Source organism: Cynocephalus volans, chromosome 4 (assembly GCF_027409185.1).
Source record: "Cynocephalus volans isolate mCynVol1 chromosome 4, mCynVol1.pri, whole genome shotgun sequence".
NCBI classification, from domain to species: domain Eukaryota; kingdom Metazoa; phylum Chordata; class Mammalia; order Dermoptera; family Cynocephalidae; genus Cynocephalus; species Cynocephalus volans.
The window spans coordinates 70708812-70724039 of NC_084463.1; the positions used below are offsets into that span (position 1 = coordinate 70708812).

A 15228-nucleotide genomic window follows, 5' to 3' on the forward strand; every position below is an offset into this window, starting at 1 on the left:
GTATTCGACACAGTGACTGCACCATTCTTCATGAAACGTTTTCTTCATCTGGCTTCTTAGACGTGATTGTCTTTACTTCCCTCATACCTAATCTCATCAGTTACTCTTTCTCAGATGCCTTTGCTCATTGCTTCTCCTCTGCTCAACCTGTAGATACAGGACTTCTCAGGGGCCCATTGTTCAGCCCTTCTGTTTTTAACAAAGCAACCAGAGGAAGCTTTAAAAAAGTAATGAAATGTCTCTCCCTTGCTTAAAACCCCTTAAATGGCTTCCCAGAAACTCAGAATGAAACCCAAACCCTTTATTTAAAACTACAAGGCCTTATATTACCCACCCTCTTCTACATTTCTCTTTCACTCCACCCTAACCACTAGCCTTATTGCTCTTTCTTGAACACTCTTCGTTTATTTGTGCCTTGGGGTCTGTGTTCTTTTTTCCTGAAATACTTTCACCTTGCTCTTTTCAAGCATTACTCTCTCTTATCATTCAGTTTTCTCCCCAAGTATCTCCTCCTCAGAGAGGCCCTTCCAGACTCTTTTATCTAAGCTGATATGCTCCACGCTTCCATCACTCTGTTCCCTTATAGGACTTTACCTTTATTTACAGAACATACATCTACCTGACATTACATATTTCTTTATTTGCTGTTATTGGGAGGTAGTGTGATAAAGTGATTAAATATATTGACTCTGGATCCCAAAGTCCTGGATACAGCCACTTACTAGCTTTGAGACCTTGGACAAGTCACTTAACCGCCCTGTTCCTCAGTGTCCTAATCTTTAAAATGAAAATGTTGTTTAATACTTAGTTTGTTATAATGATAAAATGAATTAAAATGTATGACATGTTTAGAATAAATGACTCTCCTGGTCATTTATTCTATCATGTAAATGATAAGCATAATTATTTTTTATTATTGTTTGAAGCTTCCAGCAGACAATAAGCTCTAAGAGAATAACTACCTTGTCATTCTTGTTCACTGTTATTTTTCTAATCCCTGAAGCAGTGCCTGGTGCATTGTGTGAAACTCAATATCTAGTTATAAAATGAGCAAATGAATGACTTGCCACTAATTGGACTTATGTCTCAGCATACTCTCAAATTGTATTTGTGGCCTGAAAACAAGGTAGCTTTGGGAATAGCCAGTATCAGTAGCAAAGGTTAGTCTGTCAGGAAGAAGTGACTCAGAATACTTGTCAAATAAAACATCTGCATCTGCTCTAGCTATCAGTACAGTTTTAGTAACTCTGCAACTACTTTTGTTTGTGTTAAGACCTTTCCACTGATATGGATGCTGTGGAGGGAACAAGAAAATAATAGAATGTTTGAGGTGAACTAGGAGACAGAACAGTGATAAGTTAAAAGAGCTAACCTTGTTCATTCATGGAATAAAATAGCAGAAAAATAAATCAATGAATAGCAGAATTAGAATTGTGGTTCTAATATTTAGCTTTATCTGCTTGCTTCCATAATCATAAATGTTCTTGGGAAAATTATCTTTTAATATTTTCTACTTGGAATTGAATTTTATTTCTCCCTAGTTGGTAAGATTCATCTGGGTCAATAGTTACCCTCAAGATGAAGACATGGTCTCCTAAGAATAGAGATTTTGAATGGCTGTGCTTTTTAGAGTATCAAGTAAAGCTACTAAAATACAGCCAAATATAATACAGAAAATGCTCCTACAAAAGAAATCCTCATAGGTTTGTCATTGATGAGATGTTACATACGAAGTCCAGGAATTTCTGCAGTCCTTCCAAAAATGTATGCTAGATTATTCATTTGTATTTTGGTAGACTAAAATAAGTCAGTGACTTGTGGTCACTATCAAAGATATAGCAAATTTACCTTAGCTAAATGCTGTCATCATTTGGCCAACTATGAATGAATATAATACATGCAACCTGACCAGTCACCTACACCCATTCTCCGTGGCATCACAGCCAAAAGATGTTCAATCACTAACCTATTCTCAGAACTTGCTGCAGGGCTTTAACATTTTGTTGGCTGTCAAATTTGTTAGACCTTCACAAAACTATTGAAAGTTACAGTGCAATGGAAATTCGAAACTCCTACATGTGCCTTTATAGCACTTCACCACAACCTGAAATATGTTTAAAATGTTTTTCAAAAGAAGAAAGAATTTTAAAGTATATTCTTAATGTTTTTGCTTTGGAATTTTTGCTTAATTTTTTAAAATCATTTAACCTAAATCACTGAGAATAGATAGCCTGAGAAGGTTTTTGCTTTGTTCATAAAACTTAACAGATTTCTTTGTTATTGAGTACTTACTTAAAAGAGCAAGCACTGTTGTAGTTTCTCGTATTTATGAAGATATTTTCAGACCAGACATAAGATTCATTATATAGTGAGGCTTTGACCGTGGAGGCTTTGCCATATGGGGACATAAACTCCTATAGCTATGGAATCAGTAAGATTGTTTTCTGTCAAATAGTATTTTGGAATCCAAGTGATGGCAGTTGGCACTGTCTGAATATAGAATATCTTTGTTTCTGTTTTACTCTAACTGCCCATCTGTTGCTTATATGCAATTATTTCTGATAGAATGAAGCCTATAGCGCCAGCTCCAGTATATTTGTACAAAATTTTTCTTAATATCATTTAAGTCTAAACTCTTGATGAGATAGACTAGAAGTAAAGTTATTAGACAGGGAATTGAAGACCTGGCTCAACTGGTAACGAAAGATACTTTATATATATATATATATATATATTTTTTTTTTTTCTGATGTTCTGCTCATGTCATCAGCTTCTCTGCACCACTGTTCCTCGCTTCTATGAGAGCTACCCTTGTCACAGGTCTTATTGTCCTTCCAGTGGCACAGATAAAGGAATCACTTTGCCATTTTGCCATCTTGATTTTCTTACATTGTTTGGCACACTGGATGTTAGTGGCTGACTTGTTTTTCCTTAGGACTTTCTCAGGCCTGTGCTTCCATGGTAACATGACAACATGGTCATATCCTCCTCTCCTTACTTCCCAGTCCCTGGACTCTCTACAGCTTCTACCACAGAGTCATGGACCCTCCATGCTTCTTCCTCTCCTGAACCAGACACTCAGCAAAGCTGCTTTTTCTAGGCATCATTGGCTCTCTGCAAGCACATCTCTATCAAAACCTTGCTCCCATTTGTGCAGTCCTACCTTACGTTCCGTTCGTTGCATCTTGACTGATACTGACTTGGTCGATAGCTCCATGACAACTTAAATGTGAAGGTAACATCATTATTTGTTTATGCTTCTTCCGAAGTTTCTGCTCCTTTGTACAAATATTCCCATAAAATTCAAAACTTAGAATTTACTTTGAGACTCAAATGCAGTCTATCACTATCCTTACTATTAGTTTATATGAATAGGTTTATAGTTTATAAACATTTTTTATAAAACGGTATAATTTTGTTTTATCAGTGGTTTTCCAGGATAATCCAAGTCATAGATAATTTAAATACTTATTTTGAGCATCCTATGTCCCCATTTTCTAATGTGCATTTCTACTTATTTCACTTTTTTTAGTTGCATAAATATATACGATTTCCAAGAAACTTGAAAATTAAAGCAGTTTTATCAACTTCATATCTGGTGTGAATTTTCTGGAAAAAATTTATAGAGTTCTTTCATTAAATTATTTCAGTATTTCTTTTAAAATGTGGTTTTCTTATAATTTTAAAAATGATTAACTTTCCCATCCAGAAATATTTGATGAATGAGATTAAATAAGGTCATTTCTCTTGCACAAATAAGCTAGGACATTCTTCTTTCAACATTTGGACATATACTGATAACATGGATCATTGATCTTTCAGGCTTATTAAATTTATATCTTGTTTGGAGGTGCACAGCATGCCCATGAGCATAAAATTAAAAATGCACTTCCAACACTTGCAGGTGACCAACGTTTTGGGTTGTGAGATGCAGGAATATCAGTTTTAATACCAGGGCATCACCAGTCAAATTGGGATGAATTGGCCACCACTAAAACTAGTTACATTGCCCTTAGAGTGGAACCATTGGCAACTTTACCACGTAAAAGTATTTTAAGGGTTTATTTTATAAATCACTCACATTGAAATCTATATATGTAAATATCAGTTTCTTGTTAACCCACAACACATTTATTCTAATTATACAAAGAGAATCCCACTATCTATATATGATTTAGTTTTACCTTACAAATTTTTATATAGAAAACAAGTTAAAGTTAAAAAAAAAATGTTTTTCTCTATATCAGCTTCTTAATGACATGTGGGACTTTGTCCATTTATTCTTTCATGTAATCTATATTTATTAAACAGGTACCATTTGCCTCACATAACATACTAAGGACTAAAGATATGATTATGAAAGATTATGATTACTCCAGAAAATCCCAGCACTTATTTGATTTTCGTCATTCTGTGCCTCATTCTAGGTTTTCTAAATACCCAAACATTTGTATCATTGCTATCTGGTTGGTATCTCACTGTCCTTGAGAACTCGTTTTTTTTTTTTTTAATTCCTTGGAATTAAATTATGTGACAAATGTTTTATCAGATTGACTCATCTCTCATCTCTCGTAGTTAATTTCGTATGCTTGTAATTGCCAGTTGTTCCTCTATTGTGTAAGCCCCAAATCCTTTCCATTAGCTTTATGACAGAAGTATTTGTTTGTAATTGCTTAACTATACTCCAAGATTTAAGCCCATAATAGGGGAAAGTTGAGCGCAATGCCCCTCTGGGCCAAGGCAGAAACAGACCACAAACTTCACCTTGAAGTTAGTTAGAGAATCAGCTATATGCTTACTCTGGGTTGGTAAACTGAGTCATAACAATGGGACCCTGGATAACTTATCTTTAAGGAGATTATAGATTCTCTGATATGCCTGGCTACAGTTCACAGTGCCAGTGGAGCACCAGAAATCAGTTGTTGCATTGAGGAAACCCAGCTCCTAAAAGGGTGCCTGACAGACAGCAGGTGGTCACTAAGATTTTATTGAATCGATTCTGTCATGTTGTAGTGTCTCAAAAGGGGAGCAGGAGTCTGTTTCCTTCACCTCTGTATTCTGTATTTCATGATTCAGCATTGAATTAAATATTATTTTTGAATATTTTACTTTGCACTTTTTCCCTGGTTCCTCTAACTAGACTTCTAAATTTTCTGAAGGCTAAAACTAACTTACATTTCCTTGTCTCTGCATGACATAGGACAATGACAAGACTCTTGAAACAGAATTTTTAATGACACTGGTGAATGCAAACCACTGATGCTTTTTGACTGATAGACTAATTGAATCCCTAGACATGACATGAGTTTGAAAGGGACTAAATGTGAATTATGCAATTTTAAATTAATTTTCCTCTTCATCTCAAGGGATTCTTGTAGTAAATCCCTGATAGAATAAGATTTCAGAATGGTGATTGATGTTGTAGGATAGGAATTTGAAGGATTTAAGTGATTATTTACCTGGAATATGCTTATGTTGGTGATCGTCATTTATTTTACTTGGACACAGCACTGATACATCAATTAACAGTAGAAAAATATCCTCTTCACCCTCATCTGAAGCATAGCCCACCATTGCCACCTATGGACTTGAATGTTAGAGGAAATTATGATTTTTATAATGATGTTCTTAAAATAAGCCTCACTGTTTACAAATATAGAAAAACTGGATTCATAAAAGTCTTTCTCAAAAAAAAGAAGAAAAAAAAAAGAAAGAAAGCAATCATCAGAAAACATTTACTGCAGTAGTACGAGACAAAGCCACCCCAGGTTCACCCATCTCAAAAGCCTGTTAAATGATTCCTTTGAAGAAGGCACAGCAAGAAAAAGATTCCTTTTTTTTTTTTTTTTTTCTGATAACAGAACCCTTAGAAATTCTGAGATTCTAACAGATGGACGCAGGTGTGGACACAAGCTGGGGTTCAGAAGCAAGCTTGACTCAGGCTGTACTGTGAAAATAGTGAAAATATTTTCATTTCTACATAACTCACCAGTGACACATAAAGTATTTGTGGAACTGTAGCTAATGCATAATCTCAGCCCAGCCTCACACCCCCACCATATAAAATAGGACTTAAACCAAGAGAATCAGTTAAAAACAACCCAGATTTCTGTTTTTTGTTTTTTCTTTTTTTTCTTCTCTGCCCATCTTTACCTTTGTTCCTCTTCTTTAGTGTTCCAGGCTCTTGCCAATCTCAAAGAATAGCTAGGAATGTTACTGTCGATTAATATCATCACCAGCAGTTTTCTGGTGTGAATCCCAGAGCATCCAAATCAGTTTCTCAAGTGTTTCTTTATTCAAAGTTGGATGTCAGCAAATGACCCTCTTATAATTGGCATTCTGCAAGAAGCACAATGTTCTCCTAATGAAAAAGGTAACATTTAGTACCTGCAGTGAAGAGAATTCATACATGTGGTAATCCATTTGTCCTTTTCTTTTGGGGAAATAGATTTCCCTCTAGAAACAAGTGAAATTTTCTGACCTGATATTTTAAGAGGTTAAGATTATATGCTCTACTTATCTCAAACAACATGTGTCTTCCAGTTTAACTGCTGCAGAATGCATAACTGTAGTCTTGAAATACATTCTTATCACAATAGTGATCTTCTAGGTAAGATGAGTATTTAAATAGGCATTAAGTGAAACCACGGGTTTAATGGATTTTTTAAATGGCTTGTTATTTTAAACAAGTTAGGTCTATTTCACCATGTGGTCTACTTTATTGTGATTTCTAATAGGAAGAAAGAAAACAAAGATTTGCTCCTTTTCCAGGTAGTGAATCCCCAATGGTAGATATTTATAAGTTGTATGTTAGCAATCTTAACTTTAAGAGGAGGGTGAATATTTTTTTCAGCATTAGTTATGGACATTTTAGACATATGGAAAGTGCATTTACTGGCTTGCTTGCTTCTTACTTTAAAAATAATCTCAAAAATAAAACTTATTTTTTGTACAAACATAGTACTAATTTTGTCTACCCTTTTTGTTCTTAGTTGATTTACAAGTCTTCTAGGTTATAATCACCTTGAGATCTACAACTGTAACTTACTCATTTTCCTATTTAGAAAAACCTGGCGAGGTGCTTATTTTATGGGAATTCAGTAAATAATTGTTGAGTATATTCTGATTGTGGCTACTCTGTTGGCATTAATAAAATTTTGTAACAATTTTGCACCTTTTGCAGCAGTATCTAGGATAAAAATGTGTCAGGTAAGGAAAATTACATCGTGGAAAGAACTTGGCATTTGAAATCCGAAAGCTTTGAATCAGGAAATCTGGTAGGTCAGTAAACAATCTGGTAGTGTTCTGTAAATTTTGGATCAGGATTCATTTAGTGGGACATGTTTGAGACATTTTTAAAATTATAAAATGTAATTTTAAAGTAAATAGACTAGGATAGGAGAAAACATTCCCTATTATTTCAAGAATCATATTGTTTCAGTTATATATAGGGATACATATATAAACATACGTATGCAAGTGTGTATAAGCGTAAAACTGGCTCACAAAGTAAAATGTAGGTTGTTGTAAAAAAAAAGTTTAAAAAACACTTATCTTTGGATATTTGAATGTTTCTAATAATGCTGAGCCTCAAATTTCTCATCTGCAAAATGGGGTTAATGATAACAATGTTGAAAGTTTATTATGAGGATTAACAGTAGGGCAGTAATGTATGCAAAGTATCTTGCACAGTGCCTGATTTACAGAGAAGACAAAACATGTTGCCTTTTACCAAAATTAATTCATTTAAAATTTAATTAATTAGGACCCTTTCAAGTATACACAGAATTACATTAAGATATTAAATTCACAAAACTCATTTTTAAAATACTTTCTGATTTGAAAGGCAATGATTTAGAAAAGTAATCTATAAGGGCATTGTTTAATTTATTCACTTTGTTTATTGATTTTACTTTGAGGTCATTGCTTTTCAATTCAATAAAAGTATTTTCAATTTGCCCATCCCTTTTCTCAAGTAATATTTTTAGAAGTTGGAATATGTCCAAAGGAACATGACAGACATTTTTAGGAGATTCCAAACTTGTTCTAGAAGAAATAGTTAAAGAATCTGGGGAAAGCCTACAAAAAAGAATATTGAGTATGACACTGATTTCATATATTGAAAGGATTGCTTCATTCCAGAAAGATTAAGTGTGTCCTTGGCAGAAGTAAGAATGAAGACCAATTTATTAGAAGTTATGGGACAAATAGATTTCAGCTTAATATAAGAAACAACGAATTATACCTGAGACTCATCCCAAAACATTATAGCTACCTCAGAAGAGGTGTTTGTCTGAGAAGGCAGGGTAGGTGTGGTCGGATTTGATATTATGTAAACTGTCTTTTACCTTAAAGATTCTGTGATTTTTAAACTGACTTTTATGGGCAAGAAATCTTGACAGGCCACATACTAAACTTGTACTTGACTTCAAAGAGTCCCATGTGGCATATGCAAATAAGAGTGTGTGTGTGTGTGTGTGTGTGTGTGTGTGTGTGTGTGCGCGCGTGCATGTGAATAAATGGAACTTAAAATTGAGTCCAGGTCAGTTTCCATCTATTAGTAGGAGTCATCTATTAGTAGGAGTTTTGTTTATGCATGACTTTACTCTGAATGTCTTCCTTCTATTCTATTCTATTCTTCCTTCTGTTATTTTTTTCTATTTGTCTTGTGTGCTGAATTACACACAAAGGTAGAAAGGAAATCTGTTTATTGGGTCAGTTTTAGCAGTTCTACTGAGTGTAAACTTTGGTGCAAATGTAGACAAGGCTGAGGAATGTGAGTATGGGAACATCTGTAAGGAAGAAGAAAACTGGGAGGTGAACTTATTGTGGCTGGAAGGGTAGAGGTGACTTTCTTTAGAAAGTAGGTGATTAGTCTAACCAACGTGCAAACCAAAACAGGGATATGGTGACTGCAGCTGTATCAGTCCATCTCTATTGCTTATAACAAAGTACCTGGAACTGGATAATTTGTAAAGAAACAATATTGATTGCTTACAGTTTCAGAGGTTGGGGAGTCCAAAGTCCAGGGGACACATCTGGTGAGGATATTCTTTGGTGGAGACTTCAGTGGTGCAGGGTATCACATTGTGAGATGGCAAATGGCTTGAGCAGAGAGAGAGCTAACTCCTCACTTGCTCTCCTTTTAAAGCCCTCAGAACCACGCCCATGACCACCATTAAACCATCAATGGATTAATCCATTTATTAGGGCATAGTCCTCACAATCTAATCACTTCTTGAAGGCCCCACCTTTCAACTGCTCAACAGGATTTCCCGCCTTCTTAACACAGTCACAGTCGAGACCAATCCACAGCAACAGAGGGGGATTTTTTTTGTTTGTTTTTTTTTCCCTGTAGCCTTTGAGAATGCTCTGAGTGTCTTTAGATCTTGTTGGGAAAACTGAATAACTTAAATAATGTCTTGGTTCCTAATGTAGTTTAGCACTTGAAAAGTGGCTTTCTCCCTCTGAAATAATTTATAGATGAGGAATCTGAGTTGTAAAATAGGTGAACTGATTTGTCTAACCTCTGAATGAGAAGAGCTATGATTAGAACATTCACTTCTTGACTTTGAATACGCTGTTCTTTCTAATACCAGTCTTGATGAATTATTACCCTGAAACATTTCCACTGCATCTGATGGCCTCAGGCAGCTGAACCTTTTTTCTCAGGGTGTTTTAGCCATGGATTGTAATTAAGTCTAGGATCTTCCATTTCCTATGATCAGTAGTAATGGAGAGTGGCTTTGTCAAAATGGATCATTCCATGAGGCCTTCTAGATCTTCTCATTCAGAAGTTTTCACATGTTGTTTTAACAGTGAAACCCTTTGTTCAAACAATATTTATGTAGCAGGAACTTAATATATGAAGCAGATTTTTTTTTTTTAAAGGAGATGATCTAATCAAAATGAGTATTAGGGACCTGGACCACTGTCTGCCCCCACCTCCCACTCCCACCACCACACAAGTGCTAGGTTCCCAAGAAATATCATAATTTTAAAAAAATGTAATTAATTGCCCTCATTTTACAACTAAGGTTAATTTAAATGCCTAGTTGAAAATTATTTTAGGACATTTCAGGAGAAAAATCTGCTTTCTCAAATATGGCAAAAATCGCCTTTAGGGGTGGATGGGTTAAGTGAGCATGACTCCAGGGGAATCCAGGGAAAGAGAAAATATAAAATATGAGGAAACTGGCCCTTATCCTGCCCCAAACAGACCTTTGTGTATTAGTCAACTCAAGAATATAACTGACCCACCATTTCTAATGCCTTTCCCAAAGAAAACAAAATCTGTGAAAATAGACATATTTCTCTGAATATAAATGTTAGTGCTGATGTGTAATAGTTTTGTATAGATGCCTTGCAAGGTCTGCAACAATGGCTTTTTCCAGGGAGTTCTGCACATCAGCAACTGATCTGGCGATCCTATAATCTGCTAGGGTAGTGTCTCTAAAGGAAGAGGCTGGTTTTCCTTTTCATGGATTATCTGGAAATCAGCTGCAGCCTCCAGAGTCTTCCCAGGATGAGGTTCAGTGATCTCTGGATAAGGAAAATGCAAGAGGAGGCGAGATCAAGCACTCACAATCTACATAGTTACCCATCTGAGAACTTAGTCCCAAGGCCAGGTTTAGTTGTTACTGATGATTTTAATGATTACATTGCCAGTGAGCTCATGTCTTATAATTTCCTGGGACCTGCAGCTCCTTCAAGGTGGTGGCATATTTACTACCTGCTTTAATACTTTTTTCGTCCTGAATCCTTGACTGACTGTTTAATAGTATCTGCTACTTCCTTGTCTGAAGACTCTTCTTGCCCAGGGCCATTCACCATCTTAGCCCATGAGGGTAGCTCTCCCTCAGGAAGAAAGTGAGTCTGTGTGCCGGTGGTGCCGATCACTAGCACGTTTTTCTTCAAATCGATGGAGCATTGATGCCTCCTGAGCACATCTAACCCTAGAAGCATATCCATGGGCTGCTCCTCCAGCACAGAGAAAGAGCATTGTAAAAAATCGCCTTCGATTTGAATCTGAGCTAGATGAATGCGGCCAATAATCGTCTGCGTGCCCACGCCTTTAGCGACCCCAGCCCAGCGTCGGTCCACCAGCCTCATGATGTTGCATCTCTCCGCACAGGCTTGGCTCATAATGGTCATCTGGGCGCCCGAGTCAACAAAAGCCTTCAAAGGATGCCCATTCACTTTGCAGTGGATATAGAGCATCACTACTTGTCCGAAACTCTCAGGAGCCTCTTCCATCGCTATGGTCATGTTTTCTTCAACGTTCTTCTGTCGGATGTCTTCCTCTATTTTGGCCTGAGCGTCCCGATCGAATGGGTCAGCGGAATAGAGACGAAGCCTCTCCTGCTCCCGCAAGGCGCTTTCCCTCTGCTGCTCCATCAGGACCTGAGAAAACGTCTCCAGGTTGCCGCTGAGCAGCGCTTCTGCCAAGCGGGGGTTGCGTTCCTTCAGCAGGGACAGATGGTGGGCATCGGACAGCAGCATGCTGCGGAGCAGGCCGGGGCTGCCCAGACCGCGAGCGGATGCCGCCTTCGTTCCGGGGGCCGGGCCGTGGGGCTGCGGCGGACGGTGCTGTGGCCGCCGGGAGCTCGACGACGTCCCGGGCACGGCCGCGCCGCTGACATCTGCCCGAGGCTGCTGTTGAGTCCGCTCCCGAGGCCGAGGCCCCACGTACTCCTTCTGAAGCAAAACAACGACGTCACCGTCCTTGAGGCCGTAGGAGCCCAGGGAGCAGTGGTCATCCGAGAGGAGTCGCTCCATGTGGATGATCTGGACCTCTTGGGCCGGGACGCCGGACTCGAGCTCGCAGAGGACGCGGAAATTGCAGAGCTCGAAGTCAGGGCTGACCTGCAGGGGGAAGGTCACCTCGGAGAGGTCCCTCCGCACACAGTACACGGTGATCAGCATGGCATGGGCCCGGGAGGGCCAGGTGGGCAGAGGGCAGAGGGTGGTTCACTGGCTGGCTGGAGCTGGTCTCTGTTGGTGGCTCAGCTGCTCCTCACGACTTGGGGTGTCGCTGGGGCTCATTCACCTCTCATAGGCACAGACACTCACCAGTCTGGGGGCTGCCACCCAGCCTCAGTGCCAGCTGCTGGGCCCGTGGAGCCCTGAGGTAACACGTGTGTTCCAAAGCTCATTTGTACGTGTGCTCTATGGAACTTAGGATGCCTGTTCCCATAGAAACAAAGTTACTCAAGGCCACTAGGTTCCAAGGCCAGCCCTTCAAAGCCATTTAACACATGATATGAAAAAGATGATTTCAACTCTTCCTAAACAACATATTAACATTCATTTTTGTTCATTTTAGAATTATATCCTATTTACTTTTATTTATTCCATGGACAGTGAGGGCTTGTTTCTGACTTTGCAAGTTCCCTGCCATGTGCTTGGTAGAAAAAACAAGTCAGACTTCGTGCCTGCCCTAAAGGATCTCATATTCTGGAAGGGGATAGATGGTGAATGAGTAAATCACAATCCTGGAGGTAGGTACTTATACAAAGACATGTTCATCTTACTACCCTTAGTACTACCGGTAGAACAGAGGATGTTTCTCTAAGGAGGAGACAAGCTGGGTGTTGAAGGATGAGCCACTTCCAGGTGAAAAGTGGTGAGAATCACTCCAGGATAAAAGAATCGCATGTATGAAAGCAAGAATTCATGCCAAGGCCTGCTATTTCTAGAGATGGGTGAGACATTCTATGCAATAGGAGAAATTTGTACGTGAATTTGAGTGGCAGGATATAAAGCTGTAAAACATTGGTTGGAGCCAGTTTATAGAGCTGTATGTGAGTTCAACGAGTTTATTATTAATTTGCAAGAATTCCCTCACCCTCCAAAAAAAGAAAAAGAAAAAGGAAGGAAGGAAAAGAGAGATGAAAGGAAATAGAAAAGATTTAAAGCAGGTATTTCTGCTTTTTCTTTTATTTTCATTTAACTGATTTAAGAAAGAGGCTGCTCGTGACACATGGAGAACAGGTGGTGGTGCGAGGGCCAGTTAGCAGGCTTTTTTAATGGTTCGAAGAGGGAGCTGTTGCTAGATTCTGAAAACCTAAGGAGGACTAAAGCTGCAGCAGGGGGGAAGAAAAGTGTTTCTTGAGTAGGATAGACAGGGTCTGTTTACCCACTGGATGTGGGGAATGTAAAAGAAACGGAGTGTGTGGATAACACAGAGGGTCTCTATGGTGGGAGACTGAGTAGAAACAGGTCATTGCCTTGAAAGGGGTGAGTGAGATGAACCCTTGAGGTGACCAATTTGACATCGATTCTGGAGTAAAATCCATTACAAATGCCACCCTGGAGGCTAGATATGCCTCTCTCTGACCCTAGGGCACAGCCCCTTCCTGTCCTTTCCCCCCATCCCCAACCTCCACACACACCAGAGCAGAGGTTCTCAGAGTCAAAGAATAAAAGGTCCTTCAGGGCAATGGTGATTGGGTAGAAATCCTTGAGGGCCAGTTATTTTTCTCTGTGTTTCATAAAGTGTTTTGCACTGTAAAGAGCACGTGCTTCCCTGGGTCCTCCCGGGTATACCTGCTTAGGAACCAAAAGATAGTCAGCATCCTCTGCCTGCCGCCACCCCTTGTCAAGTTTTGTCAGTAGGCTTGCACCATTACAAAGAGAAGGATTTTGCAACAGCCTAAAGAATTTTTTTTTTTTTGGCTCCTGTTTCTCATGTGTGTTTGTCTCAGATGGAAGACCGTGTCTCACTCACTGCTGTCATTATCATAATGTTTCCATACTCATATTCATTTATATTAGAGATGTTGACTGAACGCCCAGCATGGGTGAAGTATGTGCTAAGTTCTAGGGATACAGACATGAATAATGGTAAATGCAGGCTATGTTCTGAAAGGAGCTCACAGTGTAAAAGAGGACACACACACACACACACACACACACACGAGGGGCAGGGGACTAAAAAAATTACCACAGCGAAAAGACTGGGTGGAGAAGCAAAGGCTGAGAAAGAAGATGGAAAGAAGACTTTAAATGGAAAGGCAGCACTTCATGATATGGAGGATTTTAGAAAACTTTAGTGGAAAAAGGTTAGCATCATAATTTTCCTAATACAAAATTATGAATTGAATTGTTTAAAGATATTTTTCACTATTTGCTAGGATATTTCAAAAAGTTACTGGACCCCTCCCACAACCAGGCATACCATGCCAGCACCTCGGGGACTACCTGGGTACCTGAGGATTGGAATCGGGGATCAGACACTCTCCACAACCGGTCACACTTCCAGTACCAAGGAGCATGCCAAAAACATCACCCCCATGTGGGTGGCCCACCACAGCCACCAAAATAACAATGGCTGCTGTGAAAGCAGCTAGACACCACAACCACCACACATATTGTCCACCAGCCACTGAGGTGCATTGACAAAAGCAGAGTCACCAGCAGAGATAAAGAAGAAGATGTGTCTCTCCATAAAGCCCATTTTAGAGTGACAGAAGAAGCATCTACTCTATGATAATATTGGGGGGAAAGAATATAATATTGGAAGGAGAAAAGAAATCTAGGGTAATTAGAGGAGGGAAGGGGGGAGGGGATGGGAAGAGGTTGGACAAGGTGCATAAAGAATAATTACGATTTGTAACAATATATATGCTAGTAATATTAATTTGATCAAGATACCTCAATGTTGAACCCAAAAAATATGTATAATTAATTTTGATTCAATAAAAATTTAAATAAATAAAAAAAAGAAAGAAAATTTTCAAGACAACCAGAAAAAAAAAAAAGTTGCTGGAAAATAGAATTAAAGGATAACACAAATATTTTCATAAATTTTTTGAAGTACCCTCTTACATACAGAGATGAGTGACCTTTTGACCCAACCACATTAAGTTATTCAATTTCTTCTGTGGCTCTTAGCAACCTAATAGGTTTATCACAGATCAATAGTGGTTTTTCCTGAATCTGAGAACATCTGTGATGTGAGACATCACACCTAAACTACTCTGCTGAAGACTTGAATTCATGTTCTTTTTTTAACCCCCAAGTAGTTTTGGACAGTTTGTTCTTAAAACTGGAGAAAGTTAAGGAGATAATATTAGGGCTTTTTTTAAAAATACAGGATGAAATTATCTTTGTAGAATATCCTTTATTATTATTTTTTTTTTGATAAAGCAAAAATTGAGGGTTCACATTAAAAGAAACTTTTCATATAACCATTGTCTTGATACTGAATATAATTAAATTTTGTGA

General features: G+C 38.4%; 1 protein-coding gene across 5 annotated transcripts in view; it reads left to right on the forward strand.

Moving 5' to 3' along the window:
* The window catches only part of PDGFD (platelet derived growth factor D), a 229713-nt gene that overhangs the window by 106496 nt on the left and 107989 nt on the right, over positions 1 to 15228 (forward strand). For 2 of the 5 annotated variants that reach the window (XM_063092826.1, XM_063092831.1), the window contains exon 2: positions 11135 to 14589. The exons of 2 other annotated variants lie outside the window; for them this stretch is intronic. In XM_063092826.1, coding sequence (XP_062948896.1) covers positions 11135 to 12129 — 995 coding nt within the window. In that variant the 3' untranslated portion in view covers positions 12130 to 14589. Of the gene's footprint in view, positions 1 to 11134; positions 14590 to 15228 lie in introns of those variants that run through there. One more of the 5 variants, XR_010023358.1, reaches the window with a different exon arrangement.